The sequence below is a fragment of the Pristis pectinata genome, chromosome 3, assembly GCF_009764475.1.
Source record: "Pristis pectinata isolate sPriPec2 chromosome 3, sPriPec2.1.pri, whole genome shotgun sequence".
NCBI lineage: Eukaryota > Metazoa > Chordata > Chondrichthyes > Rhinopristiformes > Pristidae > Pristis > Pristis pectinata.
Genome location: NC_067407.1, coordinates 135,143,203 through 135,166,773, shown reverse-complemented (window position 1 = coordinate 135,166,773; position 23,571 = coordinate 135,143,203). Strand labels below are relative to the sequence as shown.

General features: G+C 42.5%; 1 protein-coding gene across 2 annotated transcripts in view; it reads left to right on the top strand.

Moving 5' to 3' along the window:
• Window positions 1-23,571, top strand: part of map3k21 (mitogen-activated protein kinase kinase kinase 21) — a 77,531-nt gene that overhangs the window by 37,102 nt on the left and 16,858 nt on the right. For both annotated transcript variants that reach the window (XM_052011640.1, XM_052011639.1), the window contains exons 2-5: window positions 13,029-13,209; window positions 14,539-14,687; window positions 19,615-19,790; window positions 23,148-23,388. In XM_052011640.1, coding sequence (XP_051867600.1) covers window positions 13,029-13,209; window positions 14,539-14,687; window positions 19,615-19,790; window positions 23,148-23,388 — 747 coding nt within the window. The remainder of the gene's footprint in view (window positions 1-13,028; window positions 13,210-14,538; window positions 14,688-19,614; window positions 19,791-23,147; window positions 23,389-23,571) is intronic.

The window sequence follows — 23,571 nt, the reverse complement described above, 5'->3', positions numbered from 1 at the left end:
CCACTGGGTCACGGGCTGCATGGTGAGGAAGTCCTCCTTGAAAATGCCTCTGATATCATTTGACAGATGCGAAATCGGGACCGGGTTCTGTCAGCCACGTACCCCTGAACTTCACTTTTGGGATATGAACATTGCCAGCAAAATTCATCCATAATTGCCCTTGAGAAGGTGGTAATGAACCGGGAGTGCCAGGGTTTGCACTAGACAACAATGATGGATTGATAGTGTGATTCTAAGTTGGGGTGGTTCTTGACTTAGAGGAAACCTGCTGGTGGTGGTGTCTCAATGTACCTGCTGCCCTTGTCCTTGTTTGTAGGTACTGTCAGAGTACTCTAGGTGAGTCAATCGGGACATTTTCTGGATGATGCACATTACATTTAGTGCTGGTAGTGAGCAGAATGAATGTCTAAGGTGGTGGATGGGGCACCAATCGAGCAAGATGATTCAGCACTAAATGGTGGGGTGCTTGTGAAGTCTAGTGGAGAGTAGTCCTTCATGCTCTTGACTTGTGCTCTTGGGAGGTCTTAGGGAATGAGTGGCTCACTGCCAGTTACCTTGCTTCATGATTTATGGAGCTGGTAGCTGGTCCAGTTGAGTTTCTGATCAGTATTGACTCCCCACCCGGTGCTGTTGGGAGTTTCAGTGATGATAGTGCCTTTAAATGCCAAGGATAAGTGATTAGACTCTAGTTATTGCCTGGCACTATTGTGGATGTTAATTGCCATATGTTGGAATGTAAAAGTTCTTCTGTTCTTGCTACATGCAGGTTTGGACTACTTCATTTTCTGAGGAATTGTAAGTTGAATTGGACAGTTTTCAAATATCTCAATGTCAATTTGAAGTACATTTTTAAATTATTAAAAAGCAGAATAACAAATCCACACTGCTTATGAAGTGAAGGAAAAATGTTCTTTAAAGACATTTGCATTTTGCCTCCTATCCACAGCCTTGAATGTTGAGGTCACTGGGCGCTTGGATCCAGCACCGGGTCTGACCTGCACAGGACCAGCGGGAGTTTCCCAGTAGGACCCCAGCAGGGCTGAGCCCAGTCGCTGTACCATATGGGGAGTCAAGTGACGACTGCGGTGGCCAATGTGATGCCACCTGTCATTCAGCAAGTCCTGGATGTTCACACTTGGCTGCTGAGTGCTAGCAGTTCCAATTGGCACCTCTGGCCAGACTTGCTGGAATTCGGCTCATTGTGTAACTTCAAGTCTGAATTTATTGTTTCTGCAGTGTCAAAAATTTTTCTGTAGATACTTTTCAGATGCAAATAGAGCAGCTTAAGGACTTGTGCATTATGAATATGCATTGGCCTTTTTCCCTTGAGTACTTTTTCTTTTCCACAGTGGATGTGACTCAGCTCTGCATCAGTGCCAGGCCAAATATACTTCACCTATTTTCAAATTTATTTCTGTCTTTATGGTTTGGCTATTTACGGTCAGCTTGCTCCAGATGCAGCCTACCTGAGCACAGCAGTGGGAGAACTGAATCTGGTAGCACCTTTATTTTGTATCACTTGCCTGGTTACTGGATATACTTGCAGTGCCACGGGGGAGCTAATTTTAACTAATCTTCAATTCTGTAGCTTGAAGACCTTTTGATCATTTAACACTGCACTCTTGTATGATCGTCTTGCCGTTCTGCTGTGTGTGAATAAATTGGAGGTGGTGTGAGCATGCAACAATGATGCATTGATTCATCTTGGTGTGTCAGCCTTTGAAATTCATTCCGTCTCCTGGGAGTTTTCCAAACTACCTTAGCTTGTATTTTTCAGAGAATAGGAATTCATTTTTAATTGTTCAGTTTCTTTCCCCCCTGATTTACTTATGTCTTGTAATTTCTCACTAAAATATACTTATGCTGCATTTTGGTACTGTTGAAAATTATTCGCCCTAACATATTTATTGAGGGGAAATGTGTTGATATATCTTTTGGTATTATTCTACCTGTTAAGTGCTGTTGTTTTCTAAGCTTGGGTGTGTCTCTGGGATGGAGGCAGTCAGATAATGGCATGTGATAGTTGTCCTACCTTTTGTATTGATACTGCTTCTGTGGATTCTAGCACAATGACTGATGGGGCTGTTCCTCTCTATACCAGTCAGCTCAAGGTATTCTTATGCCTGAAGCAGGTGGCTGTGTCACCTCTCGTATCAGCTTGCCCCTTGCTGCGCAGAAATGTGTGAGATGTCAAACAACAATAATTAACTCGAGTTAATATAAATAGGCACTTAGTTCTAGCGGCAGCACACAGTGCAGGAGGAACTCAGCGGGTTTGGCAGCATCTATGGAGGGAAATGGGCAGCCAGTCCAGATGGAGGGTCTCAACCCAAAACGTTAACTGTCCCTTTACCTCCACAGGTGCTGCCTGATCCGCTGAGTTCCTCCAGCGCTTTGTGTGTTGCTCCAGATTCCAGCACCTGCAGTCTCTTGTGTCTTAACTCCAGCAGAGTATGATCCATTTTTTTATATCTTAAAACTTCCTGACAATCCCAAGAGGGAAAAACTCTGGCAATTCCCTGAGCATGCCTTCTTCTCATGTCCTGAGAGCTGTGACTGGAGAAAGAGCAAGTGTTGGGCCTCCTTCCAACTCACCTCATCTCTTTGGCCTAACTCTCAGATCCTTCATCCAACATTCTTCAGAGTCTCCTCCTCTGCATCCTTCCTCATCATCCCCATCCCCTTGTCAGCCTGTACTGTGCTATGTCTCATCAGGAGGAGTGATGGACAAATGCAAGCTCTGTGACTTTTGTCCAAATGTCGCACTCTCATTGAGATAGTTATTTAAAAAAAAGCACTTAAATTCCATTATCGTTCTTGCAGAAGTTCTGATCGAAGTATACAGTTACTTGGACGATCAGTTGTGTGTTTGTCAAGGTTCATCAGAATTCCACTTGCCTGGAAAAGTAAACACGGTTCAGTGGAATGTGGGTCGCTAGGCATTTGGGCCATAAGAATGCTTCACTCCGCAAGCCCGGGCTTTTGTTCTGTCATGCACGTTGGCTGACTGCCTGCTGAAGTGCCATTCCCCACCTCCTCCCCCACCCCCTCTCCCCAAAACTGACAGAAAGCGGAAGGGCAAAGTGCTCTCAGAAACCAAGGACTTTAGTTCAAGTGAAACCTGGCTGCCTGCCACTGTGCTCCTAGGTGCCCTGTTTTTGGTTTCGGCCAAATCCACGTGCGATAAGATATTTCAGGAATGTCTGTTTTGCCTTTGCAATGATAGCACTCCTGTGGATTCTAGCACAATGGCAAATGGATCTGTTCCTGTCTACAACAGTCAGCCTACTGCCACGTGCTACAAAACACCTTCCATGTCTTGATTTTCTCAAGCTGCATGGGACCTAATTCTAATTATATTATAAGCAGTAAGCCTTAAAGGGTTTTGTAATTAATTGTTTAACCAGTGTTATTGTTTGATCAATGCATTTTTTTTCCCTCTGGACAATCTTCTGTACTTCCCTGTTAATGACACAGATTCCTAATGGAATAGGCACTTTTTCCAATGTTGAGTCTAGACAATGAATGATGGTTGACTACAGTATCAGGCAGGACAAGTCTGATCTTGTTTTGTGGTGAAAGTTGCCTAATTGGTCTCTATGCCATAAGGAGAGAAGGTTTCTCTCTAGACCATTGTCTGTGCACTTAAAACCAGAAATGGTTGGAGAAAATTGGCAGAAACAAATGAAGTTGAAATTTTGGGAATGTTGAATTTGTTTGCACTGGAAAAAGGGAATTATAGTGTTAATCTACTTGCTGGTGAAGGCAGGACGGTTTTGACTATCCCTCTGTAGGTTCCTACGTTGGTCTATGCAGAGTTTTTAGTAAAATGGTCGTGTTGTCTTGGGAAATCCTGATGGATCGAGGATTACTTCTATTCTGCTGTTGTGGGTTTGGAGGTGACTGATCAGGTCAACGTGGCAACTGCTGATCCTTCCACAGTATGGGCAAGGGTTGGGTGGGGTGTGCCGGTGGGTAGTTTGTCAGGTATCATGCTGCTGCTATTTAGTTATGGCCTTGCCATTCTGAATGCTGTTCCTTAACTTTGAGTGGTTATGGGCCAGAGATTCCCATCTGTAGGGGTGTTGTATTTCCTCAAGGAGGCATTGGGAATATCCTTGAATCTTTTCCTCTATCCTTCTCATAATCTCTTCCCATTACGAGCTCCAAATAGTGTCTGTTTCAGGAGTCCATCCGGCACGTGATAACTTCTTGTCTCTCTTTGAAAACTTGTGCCTGTTTTGACAGCAGATACCTGGGGATTGCTGCATTACCGAGAGATGATGCATCTCTAAGGTTAAATGAATAAACCAAAAAATTCTTCTAACAATTTCAGGTGAATATCAAAGATCCTATGGTACTAGAAGAAATGGAGGAAATTCTCCACATCCTCACCAAGGTTATTTTGCCAATCGCTGCCCCCAGGAACTCTTCACTTGGACATTCATCTCATTCTCTGCCTGTAGGACTATTGTGTGTAAACTGGTCACTAGATTTGCTTACAAAACAACACGACCACTCCAATTCATATACATACTATTAACTTTTTAAGTGCTTCTTTTGTTCCACCTTTCTACTCTTTAACAAGTGAAAGTTGTTTTGTTAAACTGGCATTGGAGGTGGTTGTGATCAACTGATACCGTTTGAGAATCCAGGTAGTTTCAAAGGATGTTTTTATTGGATAGTGCAACTTGGTAAATTTTACAGATTTGTTATTTCATGCCCACTTCAAGTGAAATAAAGTTGCTGAAGTACAATTTCAGGAGTTTTATCTTCCCTAAAAGGAAAATATATATTAAAAAAAAATTTGCTGCTTGTTGCACTTCTTCATTAAGATAAGGCATGGACATCTTTTGGCTTTGTATGCTGATTTTATGTCACTTTAAGTTTGGAAATGTAGTGAAAATCCTGATGGATTGGCATCTGACTCGCTCATTAGTCCAGAGTGCAAGTAGGCTCTAGAGTTAGGGGCTTGAAGGGCAGCTCAAGCTGGGATCTGGACTATGGGCCAGAGCCAGTGTCAGAATCACTACGGGATTAGGAATGTGGGTGGGTTATGTGAGTCAGGGTCCAGAGGGCCTGTTTGTAAGCTGAAACTTGCGAGCTAAAACTTAACAGGTTCTGTTTCCTGCTCCCTTTAAACCCACTGGATTTACTAGGAAATTTATTACATTATTGTGTAGCATTTTTATTTCACTTTTTTTAAACGTGTGTTTGAGTATTAAACATCCAACAGTCCAGGAAATCTGCTAGTCTGGCATCATTAAAGTCCCAAAGGTGACGGATTATTGGCGTTTCACTGTAAATTCATACATTAAGTTGGTTAGTTAATTATTGTCACATGTACGGAGGTACAGTGAAAAACTTTGTTTTGCACACCATCTATACAGATCATTTCACTACAACGGTGCACTGAGGTAGTACAAGGGAAAACAGTAACAATGCTGAATGAAGTGTTAGTTACAGCGAGAATGTAGTGCAGGCAGAAGGCCATAACTGTACCATAGTGACTGGGGTTGGAGAGATCACGGACAAGAAATTTGGCACTAGACATGTGGAAGAGTATTGACCATATAAGGTACTTCCCATTGTACATTCAGTTCCTTTTGACTTCTGATCTAAAAGAGCCAAGAGGGAGGTTGGGATTTCTTTATGCAAAGGACAGCTTATCATGACCTGTCAGAAATAGTGATTGATGTAGAATCGATAATGCTTTTATAAAAAGAAAGTGATAAGTGATGGGGGGGGGGGGGGGGGAAGCAAAAATCTAAAAGCTCGGGAATAGGAAAAAAGTATAAAGTCCTTTCAGAAAGCCTGTTCATGTTGAGAAAGAAGTCCTTCTCCTGCACTTAAATTCCACACAATCCAAATCGGTTTTATAGGCTTCATCAACTTTAAATTAAACAGTGTTTAAATTTTGATTAATATGTAACTTGCTGAATATTTCCCTCCATTCTTCTGATGCATCTGATGTTGTATTGCTGTAAAGGAGTTATCAATTGCCAGGAAATATGTTAAAATACAGATTATGTTAACAATTTTTAGTTGGCTCAAGGAGTACACTAAACCGGCATTGGAATAAATGAGGTTCCAATTCAACCTCACAATTGCAGGTAAAGCAGCAGGATGAAAATTTACGGACGTGCTTTCAGCTGGGTACAGTAGGAGAAAAATTAACAAAGATGTATATCTAACTATTTTTAAAACTACCTCAATTAAAATTCCATGAGAGATCAAATTCTGCCTGAGTTTTTTTAAATGCTTATGGGGTAGGTTTCGGTCCATGTAATTAGAGCTTGCATTCCACTGATCTGGACTGAAATTGAACCCAGGGTTGTGAGGTGAAAGGTCAGAATCTAAACAAACTGGACCACCCAGCCTTCGGTATCTTGATGACTATTTAATTGGAGCGCAGACTCAGTTTGCATGGAAAGTGAAGTTAGCAACTTATGGTATAAGTCATTGATTTGGAAGACAAGTTGCACATCTGGAAGGCTTGGAAGCTTGATGCTGATTTTTCATTCTTAATCAGGTTACAAGTTGTAATAATTTGTGATAGGCCATTTAATCATATGGGAACACTGGGTGTGTCTGCACAGTCAAAGAATGTATGGTTGTATCTTGGGGCACATTACATTTCTACTTGGTGTTCCTTTTCAAGTGTCTGAGGCAAAAGTGGAAGCAGCCGTGGCACAGAGTGGGACAAAATTCTGCCTCAATTCTGAACTCACCAGAGACCACGCTTGGAGTATTGTGTTCAGTTCTGGTCGCCTCATTATAGGAAGGATGTGGAAGCTTTAGAGAGGATGCAGAGGAGATTTACCAGGATACCTGGATTGGAGAGCATGTCTTATGAGGATAGGTTGAGTGAGCTGGGGCTTTTCTCTTTGGAGAGAAGGAGAATGAGAGGTGACTTGATAGAGGTGTACAAGACAAGAGGCATAGATTGAGTGGACAGTCAGAGACGTTTTACCAGGGTGACAATGGCTAACACGAGAGGACATAATTTTAAGGTGATTGGAGGAAGGTGTCAGGTAAGTTTTTCTTACACGGGGTGGGTGCATGGAATGCACTGCCAGCAGAGGTTGTGGGGGCAGATCCATTAGAGACATTTAAGAGACTCTTAGACACATGAATGATAGAAAAATGGAGGCGGGGGGGTTGCGGGGTGGTGAGTGCTCTGTGGGAGGGAAGGTTAGATAGATCTTAGAGCAGGATAAAATGTCAGCACAACATGGGCCAAAGGGCCTTACTGTGCTGTAGTGTTCTACGTTCTATAAAATAAAACTGAGAATTTGATGCAAAATTCCAGAAATACACACTAAATGTATGGAGGCATTATGGTCAAGTCACCAGGGAAAGAATGAGGCAATGGAGCAGAATACATTGCACTACAAGGAGCTAGAATGAACTTGAGGCAGAGCAGTCTCCTGTGCCAACAAACAATCTGCTGGAGGAACTCAGCAGGTCGAGCAGCATCTGCGGGAGGAAAGAAATTGTCAACATTTCAGGTCTGTCCTGATGCAGGGTTTCAACTCTCAACTTCCATTTCTTTCCTCCCACAGATGCTGCCTGACCTGCTGAGTTCCTCCAGCACATTGTTGCTCCACGCTCCAGCATCTGCTGTCTCTTGAGTCTCCTTCTGTACTATTTTGATTCTATGTTCTATATCCGTAACAAAAAAAATATTCTAGCCACTGAGATCTCATCATAATGTTAACTTCTGCTGTTAATACATATGTGAAAAAGAAATTTCTTTTTCTTCTCAACGCAAAGCAGTTTCCATTCATGCCTTCTCCCTGATTGTGTGTTGCAGTTCAACTGAAAGCAAAATGTGGCTATGCTGCCCCCATTCTTCAGAAGGCAGTATTGCAGATCCTTGTGCAGTCAGAAACATCTTTGCATTTAAAGTTTTCTAAAACTTTTATTTATACAGCATGATAACAGGCCCTTCTGGCCCAACGAGTCCATGCTGCCCATTTAAACCCATGTTAACCTACCCGTACGTCTTTGAAATGTGGGAGGAAACCGGAGCACAAGGAGGAAACCCATGCAGACACGGGGAGAACGTACATAATTCCTTATTTGGGAATTGAACCCCGATCGCTGGCGCTGTAATGGCATTGCGCTAGCCACTACACTACCGTGTCACCCTCTGTCTTTGTCTTCTTGTTACAAAGAGCTTAGCAACAAATTACTTTCTGAAGTGCATATGTTTAAATGTAGACAACCACAGCAATCTGCACTGAACAGCAAATAAAATGAATGGTGTTTAATCCTGTTTTGATGGTGTTGATTATATAAACTTGGCTTCAAATGCAGTGTGTTCCGATAGCTAAAGACTTGGATGTCCTGGGAGGAAATAAACCAATGCCCATTAACTTATAAATGGTTGGAGGTGGTGGTTGTTGTTTTGCTGACAGACAAAGCAGCCAAGTTGCACGCAGTAAAGTTTGATAAATGAGTGCAAAATTGGCATAAGGGGAGGAATGTTGGTCAGGTACTGGGAAGGCACAGTAGAGGAAAACTGTCTTTTGCAACTGCCTCATTAAGCAGACCTCAGTTTAAGATAAGGTATCTTTATTAGTCACATGTACATCGAAACACACAGTGAAATGCATCTTTTGCGTAGAGTGTTCTGGGGGTGGCCCGCAAGTGTCACCACACTTCCGGCGCCAACCTAGCATGCGCACTACTTCCTGACCTGTATGTCTTTGGAATGTGGGAGGAAACCGGAGCACCCAGAGGAAACCCACGGAGAGAACGTACAAACTCCTTACAGACAGTGGCCGGAATTATCTTGGAGTATTGGCTGACGTTTGGATTGAATAACCCATCATTTTAACGCTCAATAATTTTTACTTGTTACAAAAGATCTCCATTTCATTCATGTCATTTTTCCCCCCCTTTACACCACTGCTGAAAGTGGAAATAGTTGAGGTTTAACCTGGGCACGCGTGAAAATAGGCAAGTAAAATGAAGCTCGGTATGGGTTGGTGCATGGAGAAGGAGGGAGATACTAAGTGAGTATTGAAGGTTGTATCAATGATCCACCAAATGAGGGAGAAGATTATCATGGGAAGTAATAACATTTTTTTGCTTCTTTCTCAAGAAATTAGATCTATGGGGAGATTAACTCTGATCTCAGTTAAATGAATCTTCAGTACCTCATTTAAATGCATATTTTAATACATGAGCTGGAGATAAAATAAAATTAAGATGTATTGAGATGGGCCTATATCCTGTCTCTGACTATTATACTCCAATGTTTTTTTTCCCCTTGATTTTTTTTCAACATTGGGATGCTGCCAGGATTAGAGGGCATGTGCTATGAGAGGTTGGACAGACTAGGGTTGTTTTCTCTGGAGCAGCGGAGGCTAAGGGCAGACCTGATAGAAGTTTATAAGATTGAGAGGCATAGATAGAGGAGACAGCTGGTATTTTTTTCCCTAGGGTCGAAATGTCTAATATTAGAAGGCATGCATTTGAGGTGAGAGGGTGAGGTCAAAGGACTGTGTGGGGCAAATTTTTTTTTACACAGTGGTGTGTGCTTGGAATCCACTGCCGGGGTGGTCGTGGAGGCAAATACGATAGAGACGTTAAGAGGCTCTTAGATGGGCACATGAATGTGCAGAGAATGAAGGGATTAGTTTAGTAAGGTGTTTTAATTACTATATTAGTTTGGCACAACATGGTTGACCGAAGGGCCTGTTCCCGTGCTGTACTGTTCTATTAGTTATGTTTTTGATCCTGACTTTGCTGCCTGAGTGGACAGTTTGGAAGAGGCTGATTCACAAAAAGAACAAATTGGGGGATGTAGTCTGGCTGTGGTTCATTGGGTTGTGCACATGTCTCTGAGTCAGCAGGTCATGGGTCTGAGTTCCACTCTGGGCGTTTCATAGACATCAAGGCTGGCACTCCAATGCAGTGTGGAGGGAGGGGAGTGCAGTCAGAGATATTGAAATAAGAGGAGACACCAGCGACTACATAAAATAAGTCCTGATTTGCAGTCTCGGGTGGTAAATGAAATCCTAGCACTAATTTGAAGTGCAAGGGAACTTTCCCTTGGTGTCCTGGCCAATAGTTGCCCCTCAACCAACATTGCTAATCTGGGCAATCTGATTATGATCACACTGCTGGGAATTGCTGTACACTCTGGCTGCTGTTTTTCCTGCTTAACGTTAATACAGTGATGACTACATTTTTAAAAAAAAAACCTTCAGCCATGAAAGATGCTATATAAATGCAATTCTTTTCTGTACATGGATAAAAACCTTGATCCCTATTTTCCAGATGAATCTAGATTTGCTCCTATCTTTTGTTGGTTTAAAGGTATCCAACATAGAAAGCAATCAAACAGGAAATTTGGAAACATTTTTTTGTGGGAGTTTTCAGGACATGGAACTCATTAACGTTGAGGTGAATAATATAAGTGTAATGAGGTGAGCATGACAGAGAAGGAATGATTGAGATTGGGGAGGATGGTTGGAAGTTGATTGCTAAAACAGCTGAATGGCTTGCCTCTATAACTCCATGTTAAGTTGGGTGGAGTCTGATTTAATGACAATCTTCCAAAGCCAGGGTAATGTAGGAGGTACCTATCATGTCTCTGTTTTGACTCCGGAATGGCAATCGGTGCCACAGGACAATTTTGAGAAATATTGAGAGCAGCTACCAGAAGTTCTTGTGATCATTCTTATCAGTAGTCTCAAACTTCTAATTAAATATCTTGAGATTCAACAGCAGACTGGAATGGAATGCAAATCTCCCCTGAATAGTATTGACTTTCGAGATAAGTGTTACAATACAGGCCTTGTTTGCAGTTTAAACAGTGGTGAATGAGAACTAACAGAGGTGTTGATCTGGGAAGATTGATAAAAGAATAAAATTCTTTGGTTGTACTGTTGACAGAATGTACCGTTATCTGGAGTGCTAAATGGTGCACTTCACTTTATGTATTTAAGATGACAATTCTAACTAATTTGGCCTTTTGAAAGCAGTGCACAAAATCACTCTGCTGTAAAAGTCTGGGCAATTTTTTTTGTGTGGGGTTGAAGTGGAGGTACGTGGGGGGGGGAGTGGGGTTCAGTTGCAATATTTACCATGCATTTAATGAAATGTACAATGTTTTGCTGCATTGTGCAAAGTGAGATCGGATAAATTCATAATAACATGGAATGGTCTTGCTGTGTGTAAGTGCTTGTGTAGTCTGTTTCTTCTGTCTCCTTTGTTAATTGGAGGTTGCATTTTGTTTCTATGTTAACGTCCGTTACAGTGCAACTCAGAAGTTAAGAGACTGAATAGTAGAGTCATACAGCACGGAAACAGGCCCTTCAGCCCAACTGGTCTATGCTGACCAAGATGCCCATCTAAACTAGTCCCACTTGCCTGTGTTAGTCCATATCTCTCTAAACATTTCCTATCCATGTACCTGTCCAAGTGGCTTTTAAATGTTGTTGATGTACCTGTCTCAACCACTTCCTCTGGCAGCTCATTTCCTATGCAGACACTCCCTGGGTGAAAAAAAATTGCCCCTCAGGTTCCTATTAAACCTCTCCCCTCTAGTTCTTGAAAAAAGTCAAAGTTGAGTTTATTGCACAAGTACATGTGTGCACACGTGAATGAAAATCTTACTTGCAGCAGCATCACAGGCACATAGTATCAGATACACAGCGTTCACAAGAGAAATGTAAATTAGCAACATTAAATAATACAAGAAAGAACACGATTAGAACAAAAAAGAAAGTCCATTGTAGTACAAAGTGGTCATAGTGTTGCTGTACTGAGACAATGATTAGGGTTGTGCAGGTTGGTTCAAGAACAGAACAGCTGAAGGGAAGTGGCTGTTCCTGAACCTGGTGGTGTGGGACTTCAGGCTTCTGTACCTCCTGCCCGATGGTAGCTGCAGGAAGCTTGATTCCCCAACCCTGCGAAAAACACAGTGTGTACATTCACCCTATGTGTGCCTCTCCTGATTTTATACACCTCTATAAACTCACTCCTTGTTATCCTACGTTCCAAGGAATAACGTCCTAGCCTGCTCAACCTCTCTCTATAACTCAATCCCTTGAGTCCTGGCAACATCCTCTTAAATCTTTTCTGCAATCTTCCCAGCTTCATGGCATATTCACTGTAGGGGGACCAAAACTGAACACAAGTAATTTGTAATTCTGGTGTGCACTGTTGTGGGATTATGTAAGATTGAACCAATCTTTTTCTTTGAAGTGGATTTCTAAGAATAAGAATTCACTCTGATTATTTGCTTCCCTCTTAGGATCACTCAGATTCAATTTCTTGTTTAAAAATAGGTACCCCTAAGAGTGAAGCACTCTTTCGGTTTCATATTTGAGTGTCAGCCTAGCTCCTTCGAGGCTGGGTTCTTGGAATCAAATCTCATTACTGTCTGAAGTACCATGGAAACTTATGTCCTCAAGTATTTTCTGGGTTCAGGAGAGGCATATTGAAAAGGCTGTAGGAAAACAAAAGACTTCAGCTGATGGAAATCCTCAAAAAAACGAAATGCTGTTAATACTCAGCAAATCAGGCAGCATCTGTGGGGAGAGAAACAGGGTTAATGCTTCCAGTCAATTTCATCAGAACAACTTTCTTGTATGAGAGAAGTTGCAAATATCCCAGGATCCTGGAACCTGGGTTGAACTGCAGAACAAAATTCTTTTATCCTTTTGTTCTCTCTGAAGAGCTGGGCCATGTTTAAAGGATATGTCACTATTCTGACAACCCATTGAGCCCAATTAGTTAAATACTGAAGTGACCTGTTGTGTTGCTTTGTGGAACATGGGGTTGATTCAGACTCAAGCATTTGCAGGAGTATTCGTGTTCTATTTTTGTGCTAACATCAATCACACGTGTTCCACTTAATATGTGTCTGTCGAAGCTAATGTGCTTTTTTGGATAGGGTGTAGGTTGTATATGATTTACTTAGTGAACTGGGATCAATAAGGTTATCGTTCAGAAGAGTATGCTCAAGTTGTTTCTCATGTCTCTTTCCCACACCCCTATCACCCTAGTTCTGTTATTCGAGAAGATTGAGAACGATGACATAGCAAACAAAACACTGAAGATCACGGATTTTGGCTTGGCCAGGGAGTGGCATAAAACAACTAAGATGAGTGCTGCAGGAACCTATGCTTGGATGGCACCAGAGGTTATAAAATCATCCTTGTTTTCCAAAGGCAGTGATGTCTGGAGGTAGGCAAAGTCTTGAATTAACACTGCACTACAGGTTATTGTGCTCCAATTACAAAGTACTTTTAAGGAAGTTATTTTGAACAGATTTGGAGTTCTTTTTTCCTTTCGTGATTAAGCTAACATGAAGGTTTCGGAGCTGAGGCCCTCTTCCACCCAGTGTCCCCTTTTGCCCCAATTCTTTCCCTAACCTTTGGCTCTCTCCCCCCCCCCTCCCCCCCAACCCTTTTGCAGACGCTGTTCGGTTTTGTCTATCCTGCCTCAAAGGATATAATAGCTCTTGAATGAGGCTCAGCAATCAGTGCCAGAGTGCTCCCAGCACTAGATGGATTGGATTACTAGCAGGGGTTGCATGATCTTTGTTTATATCCTCCAGGGTTTAGAAGGTAAGAGGTGATCAAAAAATATAAGAAATATTTCCTGTGCTCAATTTCCCCTTTCCCTCTAATTTTTCCCTTCCTCCAACCCCCTTTCTCCTTTATACACAGCACTCTCAGTCCTCTTCTCCACATTCTTGCTCTCCCCATCACATTATCTTGCAGTGTGGTGGCCATTCACCCTTTCCAGCTTAACCTTGCTGTGTAGAAATAACCTTGCGAAGACATTCATAGCTCTGCAGTTTGACTTAATGAGGGCAGGGACAGCATCAGCCACTGTACCTGGTTGCTTTTAACCTCTCTGAAACCTTGACCCATTCATAAATGGTTCCCAAAAACTCATCACCATTCTTTGTCTGGTCCACGATGACATGCAAGCTGTGATCCAAACCAAAGATCCAATCCCAGTGTAAACTGTGCAAAGCTGTGTCATTGCACCAGCCTTCTCAATTTCCCTCGCTGCATTATCGCACCTCACCTCTGACAAACTGGGTTGAGTAAACCTACAAATCAAGTGGGAAGCTTTTGATATCTCCATTGCAGAGCCAAGATCACACCAACTTCAGTTAACGAGCCAAGGTATGGAGGTGCTACAATTGCAAGCTGAGTGCCAAACCCTAGTTGAGCTGGATGTTTCTTCTGGGAGAATCTTAGACCACAGATCACTGGGCTATTGTATGAAATGATCTTTATTGTGCAAAGGATAAAGGAATGCAGAGTTTTATTCCCTGAGAGGGACATGGAGTTAACTGAATTTCTTCAGATAAGATTGATTCGACTTTTCATAATTAATGTTATCAAGGGATGTCGAGCACAGGCAGGTAGAAGCAGTTGAAGCATAGATTATCTGTGATCTAATTAAATGGTAGAACAGGTTAAAGGGCTGAGTGGCCTCCTTCAGTTGCCATTTTCCAACTGATATTTAATGTTTGGTGTCCCCTCTCTCCTCGTATAGCTATGGAGTGTTGCTCTGGGAGCTGTTGACAGGAGAAGTCCCTTATCGTGGGATCGATGGCCTTGCAGTGGCTTATGGAGTTGCTGTCAACAAATTAACCCTTCCTATTCCGTCTACATGTCCTGAACCTTTCACCAAATTAATGGAAGGTAAGCAGATCGTTGTATAAAATTAACTCAATGTTTATGAAAGTCAATGTTTTATTCTGTGAATTATTTATGGTCAATTACTTTGATCAGTGGGTGAAATCTACCAGGTATTTTTTTTCCTTCATTCTCCAATTTAGCTGCTAATTGCACGTTCACAATGTAGAAGCTGTTTGAAGTCCGTGCACTTGCAGAGAAGTTCAAGTTCTATGACAACTGAATCCAAAACTTGGTTGCTAAACAGTCCAAGAAGAAGTGAGGTTAACCAAGCATTGAGCTGGTTATGGGATCTGTCGTGTGTCGTGCCTGATGTTGCCTAACCTTGCGCAGAGCAGCAGCTGAATCTCAGACCTTCCATTGAGGCTTTATTGCAACTGAATTCCAATAGATTAATTTATTAAATGTCTGAAATTTATATATTTTTTAATGTATTTTATATTAGAACTTTAGTGAATATAGGACTTTCACAGTGAATGATAGGGGGCTGGGAAGTGTTGTAGAACAGAGGGACCTTGGAGTATAAGTACATGGTTCCCTGAAAGTGGAGTCACAGGTAGACAGGGTGGTGAAGAAGGCTTTTGGCACATTGACCTTCATCAGTCAGGGTACTGAGTATAAAAGTTTGGAGGTGATGGTGCAGTTGTACAAGACACTGGTGAGACTGCACCTGGAGTATTGTGTTCAGTTTTGATCACCCTGCTATAAGAAAGATGATATTAAACTGGAAAGAGTGCAGAAAAGACTTAAGGATGTTGCCAGTGAGTTATAGGGAGAGGTTGGATAGACTAGGACTTTATTCCTTGGAGCGTAGGAGACTGAGAGGTGATTTTATAGAGATGTATTAAATCATGAGGGGAATAGATAGGGTGAGTGCACTCGGTCTGTTTCCCAGGGTTGTGGAATCAAGAACTAGAGGGCATAGTTTTAAGGTGAGAGGGAAAAGATTAAATAGGAACTTGAGGGGCAGTGTTTTTTACACAGAAGGTGGTATGCATGTGGAACGAGCTGCCACAGGAAGTTGTTGAGGCAGGTTCAATAACAACATTTAAAAGACACTTGGCACATAGATGGGAAAGGTTTAGAGTGATTTGGGCCAAATGCAAGCAAATGGGACTAGCTTGGATGGGCATCTTATTTGGCATGGACCAGTTGGGCCGAAGGCCCTGTTTCCATGATCTGTGACTCTGACATATTTTAAAGTTACAGTGCATCTTAATATCAACAGTGGCCAAGAAAATGGCTCTGGCCCTTTTATGAGCACAGTTACTGTATGTACAGGCAACAAATATTGACTTATCACTGCCAACATCCCATAAAATGAGTTTTTACTGTAAGAAGTTTGAAATACTGTTGCCTCAGCTCTGTTTCCACATGGACACAGGATATCTGGAATGATGTGCCAGAGCAGTATTTAGGGAGCACTACATTAACTGCTGTTTCATATGAAGTAGTAAATTCTGGCCCCATTTGTGCTTTTGTGTTTATGCAAGAGATCCCCATGCACTTATTTTTTTTGAAGAACCACCTGTATTGAATGCTTTGTCCCTTGATCATCATCACAAGATGATTTGTATTGCTGTTTTTGGGAGCTTGCTGTTCTCATTGGCTGCTGCATTTGCCACAATTACAACAGTGACTACATGATTATAAAGTGCTTGGAGAGGACCCAAGGTCACGAAAGATGCTATAGAAATGAAAGTGTTTCTTCTTTTAACACGTCAATGGTGATCTCATTCCTTATGCTTTTATTTTCTTAACAAAGACCTTTATGTGTGAGCTGTCCAATAGCCTACGCTGCAAGTTGTTTGCCATTTATTTACTGACGCAAAAAAAATTAATCAAGATAATATATATGGGCTACTTCAAAGTCTGTGTTTTTATTCAATATTTAAGTGGCTTATTTTGCTTTTTGGCAATTAGCTTTGCCCTGTGTCTGGTCTACAATACCTGGAGTGAGCCTGGTGAACACTCTAAGGCAGGAGTGCAGCTGAAAGATCAATCTTGGCAAGTATAAAAATAAGCTTTGCCAAGAAATGGCAACAATTGGAGTCAATGAATTATGATATGCTGTGTGTAGTGGCAGTCTGTGGTGGATATTGTGGGTTCTCTGAGTTAGTCACCTTTTAAAAGCATTGTTTACGTTAATAAGTATTTTCTGGTATTTTTCTGTTTGTACATTGATGTAGTTGTCTTTGTTGTCTTGTTTTGCACTTGATCCTCTTCATAATCTCTTGCTCACTTTTACTACAATTAAACAATTAAAACACGTGTAAGCATTACAATGTTGCACGGCATCCAGAACAGTAATGTAGGCTTTTTACAGAAGCTCTTGCAGTGGTTTTTCTTGGTTTTAAAGCCTTCATGGCTCATTTAAGATCTGCAGGCAAGTGTGTAGCTGGTTGTCTAGCTCCTGATTAGCGTCTGAGCAGACTGAAGCTTACTGGCGTGCAGCTTTCCGGGTGGCGGAAACATTCTTCTTTGTTCAAGTGAGCATGATGTCAAACAACAGGCTGTTCAAGTTCGGGGCCTGGGTGGGAGTCTCCACGTGAAGCATAGCTTGTCCTTTCGCTTGATACTGCACGCAACCACCTCTGTCAGGACTGGCTGGAAGGATCTGGAGTGGAGCTCAGCTTCTCTTTTCTCCTTCCACTGTAGGGACTGGGATTGAAATGCAGTGCCTGGCGATGATCAGCTACCTAGCTTAGACCAGGCAGTGAGTGTTGTGCTTTCCCAACGGTGAAGGAGAAATATGTTGTTAATCTGTTTCCCCAGTGTGTAGAACTATGGGACTCAAATGTACAAGTGATTGCAGTGAAAATTCAGTTTGAACAGAATTGTATCTGCTGATTTGTTTTTTGTTTTTGTAAAATTGAAGGATAGTATTTGCCTGGTGAGCTAACTTCAAAGAGAAATTTATTAGGTATAGCATCAAGCCTTGCAGATGAAAGGATCCAGGTTTCAGGTATGGCCCGTGTTTTCCAACAGCTCAATTAGCAGCAGTTGGAAGATTACAGTAGAATTCAGCACAGCGTGACTGGAAGCAGCCAGGGTTCTTAGTCCATTGAACTCTGGAGGAATTTAGCCTGACTACCCCTCCTGATTTAATGGCCTGTTGCTGAGCACTGTCCAACCACCAAGGCAAGGAACTGCTGCAATGCCACTGTTTTTATAGTATAACGGCACCCTTAGCAACTAAATAACTTATTACAACACAAAGGAGGCCATTAGGCCCATTGAGTCCATGCTGTCCCCATACAGAGCAGTCCCATTCCCTGTACCCCTGTAACTTGTTCACTCTCACACATGCCCATGAACTCCCCTTTTGTATTCTCTTTGCTATTCACCTACACCAAGAGACAGTTTACAATGGCCAATTACCTACCAGCAAATCTTTGGGGGTTTGGGAGGAAATCGAAGCACCCGGGAAAACCTACGCCATCTTCGAGAGAAAGTAAAGTTCGATATCGACAGCACCCTATGTCAGGATTGAACCTTGGTCCCTGGAGTTGTGAGGCAGCAGTACTAACTGCTGTGCTGTCCTTCCTCCGTGGAACCGGACTCCAGGAATAGTTGCTGGAAAGCTGGGGGGGGTTGGGGGCCATTGAATTTATTGTCATATGCACAAGTACATGTATGCACAGATGCAATGGAAAAACTTACTTGCAACAGCATCACAGGCACGTAGCATTAGAAACACAACATTCACAAGAAAAACATTAATTAAACAGAAGAACACAACTAGAACACAAAAAAAACAAAGTTCATTGTATGCAAAATGGTCATATTGTTGCTATACTGAGGTAGTATACTTACTGATTAGGGTTGTGCCAGTCGGTTTAAGAACCGAATGGTTGAAGGGAAGTAGCTGTTCCTGAACCTGGTGGTGTGGGACTTCAGGCTTCTGTACCTCCTGCCCGATGGTAGCTGCGAGAAGATGGCATGGCCTGGATGGTGGGGATCTTTGATTGATGTTGCCTTGAGGCAGCACCTCCTGTAGATACTGCCGATGGTGGGGAGGGATGTTCCTATGATGTATTAGACTGAATCCACTACTTTTTGCAGCTACTTGTGTTCCTGTGTATTTGAATTACCATACCAGACCATGATGCAACCAGTCAAATCCAGGAAATCCGAAATAGAACCATAGAACAATACAGCACAATACAGGCCCTTCGGCCCACCATGTTGTGCCGCCCTTCAAACCACACCCGAGACTATCTAACCCCTTTCCCCCACACACCCCTCTAATTTAAATTCCTCCATATGCTTATCTAACAATCTCTTGAACTTGTCCAATGTATCAGCCTCCACCACCACCCCAGGCAGCGCATTCCATGCACCAACCACTCTCTGGGTGAAAAACCTCCCTCTGATATCTCCCTTGAACTTCCCACCCAATACCTTATAGCCATGTCATCTTGTTTTGAGCATTGGCGCCCTGGGAAAGAAGCGCTGGCTGTCCACTCTACTTATTCCTCTCAATATCTTGTATACCTCTATCATGTCTCCCCTCATCCTCCTCCTCTCCAATGAGAACAGCCCTAGCTCCTTTAGTCTCTCCTCATAATCCATACTCTCTAATCCAGGCAGCATCCTGGTAAATCTCCTCTGCACCCTTTCCAACGCTTCCACATCCTTCCTATAATGAGGCGACCAGAACTGGACACAGTACTCTAGTAAAATCAAAGTACTCAGCAGATCAGGCCACAAGAAACAATTAATGTTTCACTGTTATATTTAATGGGATTCTGATGAAATATTGACCTCAGACGTTAACACTTTCTCTCTCCACAGTAGCTGCCTGACCTGCTGAATATTTTCTGTTTTTATTCCAGGAACAGTTGCACTCTCAGGAAAATTTAAAGAAAACAGTTGGTAGGGTGGGATGAGGATGCAATGTTTATTTTAATGATCCTGTTGCACATTTCAGAGTGCTGGGACCAGGATCCTCATGTCCGTCCATCATTTGGTACCATTTTGGAGCAGCTCACTGCTATTGAGTCGACAGTCATAACTGATATGCCCCAGGAGTCTTTTCATTCCATGCAGGATGATTGGAAGATGGAAATACAGCAAATGTTTAATGAGTTAAGGACAAAGGAAAAGGTGAGTCCAGTTTATTACTTTTGAAAGTAATTGCTTTTAAAAACGAGAATCTGAAGCACTGCCTGGCTGTTGCATGGATTTCCTTTTGTACGAAATCCCATACCGAATGCGAGGAAAACCTTCCACTCTCCTCACCAATGTTTCTTCTTTAATTGGCTTCAATGACAAAACTACAAACCTGCTGGTCAGCTAGCTTATTGTTAAATATATAATTATGTACCCATAACTTAATCTAATAATTTTAAAGATTATTCACCTTTCTTCGGCTTTTTCTTGAGAAATGGGGCGTAGTCTGTTCATTCTTAAAGATTTGTACAAAATTTACTCCAGATTCTCTGTATAACTTTTCAGTATATTTAATATAACTAAATCCGTGCATGGAAATTGAATAATTCTATTTTCATTGATTGAGATGATGGAAAAACTGTCACTGTTTGAGTCTAGGCGAGTGAAGAGTAGATTCTGGATACAGAGCCTACCAATGGTAGACCTATGGTCACCAGGGTCTCAGGAGTTACTTTTGAGTTTTCAGAATTGCTTGCACCTGAGCATTTTGAGCTGCATTTCACCTAGGGGAGTGATTTGTGGTACAGGTCCCATTACTACTTGAACAAATTTAATTCAATTGATTATATGTATCGAAGATGAAGTTACTTTGCACAATCTGTTGGGACTAAATGTTTTTCTTTGGTTTATTGATATCAAAGTTGTAAATAAGCCCAGTGATGCTGTTGTAAATGTTAGTCACATTGTGTGTCCTGTTTTTCTTTCTGTTCGTCTAGTTTTTTTCCCTCCATTCTCTGCCCATGTTACATTAAGATTCTCATCTCCCTAAAGTTCCTCATGGTTTTGCCTCCTTGTGAAACCACCTCCAACCCTGGAGCCCTCCAGTTTCAGATGTTTTTTTTTCCTGGAATGTACTCAACCCACCCTAACCCTTTTATCTCATGTTGGTGACCATGGATTCAGCTGCCTAAGCTCCATGTTCGGGAATTCTCTTGCAAATCTTTCAAACCTTCCTTTAAACCCACTTGTGCCCAGGTTTACAATTATTTTTAGTACTTCCTTGACCTCTAATTTGTTACTGGCTTCTTTATATTAAATGTCTCATTGATTTGAAACTGTATTGTAATAATATTTTGTTTTTAATGAGTAAATTGGTTTATTATTGTCACATTTTGCATGCCATCCATACAGATCATTTCATTACGACAGTGCACTGAGGGGGGATAAAGTAACAGAATGCAGAATAAAGTGTTACCCTGCAGAAGGAGTGCAGTGCAGGCAGACAATAAGGTGTAGGGCTATAATGAGAGAGATTGTGAGGCCAAGAGTCCATCCTATCATATTATGGGACCGTTCAATAGTCTTATAACACCGGGATAGAAGCTGTCCTTGAGTCTGGTGGTACGTGCTTTTAGGCTTGTGTATCTTCTGCCTGATGGGAGTGGGGGGGGAGAAGAGAGATTGGGATGGGTGGGGTCTTTGATTATGTTGGCTGCTTTACTGAGTCAGTGAGAAGTATAGAGAGAGACTCCATGGAGGGGAGGGTGGTTTCTGATGTGCTGAGCTGTGTCCACAACTCTCTGCAGTTTCTTGCGGTCACTGGCAGAGCAGTTGCCATACCAAGCCGTGGTGCATTCAGATAGGATGCTTTCTATAGTGTATCGATAAAAATTGGTGAGTGCCAAAGGAGACATGCCAAATTTCTTTAGTCTCCTGAGGAAGTAGAGGCTCTGGTGAGCTCTCTTAGCCATGGCATCTGCATGGTTGGACCAGAACAGGCTATTGGTGATGTTCACTGCTAGGAGCTTGAAGTTGTCAACCCTCTCGACCTCAGCACTGTTGATGTAAACAGGAGCATGTGCACTGCCCCCCTTCCTGAAGTCAGTGACCAGCTCTTTTGTTTTGCCCACATTGAGGGAAAGGTTGCCTGTCCACACCGATCAAACACCAGTCCATAACTAATCCCATTTACCACCACTTAGTTCGTAGCCTTCATGCCTTGGTGCTTCAAGTGCTTGTCCGGGTAGTTTTAAAATGCTGAGAGTATTGTCTCCTCCACCTTCTCAGCAGTGTGTTCCAGATTGCAGCCACTCTGGGTGAAAATAAGTTTCCTCATCCCCTGGAACTCTCTTGCATCTCACCTTAAATCTATGCCCTCTTGATTTTAGACATCTCCTTTATGGACATCTCCATGCCCCTTATAATTTTGTATACCTCTTTCAGGTCCCCCCTCAGCCTCCTGCACTCCAAGGAAAACAATCCCAACCTATCCAGTCTCTCCTTATAACTGAAATGTTCCATCCCTGGCAACATCCTGGTAAATCTCCTCTGCACCCTTTCCAGTGTATTAATGTCCAGTGTGACAACCTGAATTGCATGCAGCACTCCAGCTGTGGCCTGACCAGAGTTTTATAAAGTTACACTGTGAGCTCCAAGCTCTTAACTTCTATGGCCTATGTTCCATGTGCTAATGAAGGCCAGCAATCTGTATGCTGCCTTCACCTTATCTACTTATGGAATGCTGCATTGGGCCCTACCATTCATATTCTCTGTCCTACCCTCATTAGACCTCCCAAACTGCATCACCTCACACTTCGAGGGATTAAATTACCTCTGCAGTCGCTCTGCTCAACTTACTGTGTGATCAGTATCATTACGAGGAATAGATAGAGTGGATAGCCAGCGCCTCTTTCCCTGGGCACCAATGCTCAGTACAAGAGGGCAAGGCTTTAAAGTAATGGGTGGGAAGTTCAAGGGAGATATCAGAGGAAGGTTTTTTAACCCAGAGTGGTTGGGGCACGGAATGCACTGCCTGGGGTGGTGGTGGAGGCAGGTACATTGGACAAATTCAAGAGATTACTAGATAAGCAAATGGAAGAATTTAAGATAGAGGGATATGTGGGAGGAAGGGGTTAGATAGTCTTAGGTGAGGTTTAAAGATCAGCACAACATTGTGGGCCGAAGGGCCTGTATTGTGCTGTATTGTTCTATGTACTCTGTAACCGAAGACAATTCTCCTCACTGTCAACACTAGCCTGAATTGTTATCACATCTTCTGACTTGCTGATCATTAACGTGTATAACAAACAGCACGAGTCTCAGCACTGATCCTGTGGTACACCATTGGTCTTGGGCTTCTAATCACAGAAACAATTCTCTACCATCACCCTCTGTCACCAAGCCAACTTCCAGGTGGCACCTTGTCAAAGGCCCCACTGAAGTCCACGTAGATGGACGCTCTTTTTAAATTTTGCACTCTGGGTTCTTAATCACCACGTTCACTGTGTTGTTGTCATGAACAAGCCAGACTTGGTAGTCGTCCCTCTAGCTTTGTCCTGTTACGGTTGATAGGAGTTGAGGTCACGGGAGGAGGAGCTGACAAGGGCCGAGTTACAGCAGAAGTCCCACGAGGAGCTGCTGAAGCGACGGGAGCAGCAGTTGGCAGAACGGGAAATCGATGTGCTGGAGCGCGAGCTGAACATTCTCATCTTCCAGATGAACCAAGAGAAACCAAAAGTGAAGAAAAGAAAAGGCAAGTTCAGGAAAAACCGGCTAAAGCTAAAAGATGGAAACCGAATCAGTTTGCCTTCAGGTACGGAGTTAGAACCTAAGGTTTCTGGGTGCACACAAGGGTGATGATCACATCAAACTAAACTGGAATGTCTGATTATAGACGTCTTTAATACTCAAGTGAAAAATTATCGTTTTTAAATTGGGATTCCATTACTAATGTGTAAGCTTGCATTAGGAAGGTGAAGGTTGTGGAAGGGACAAT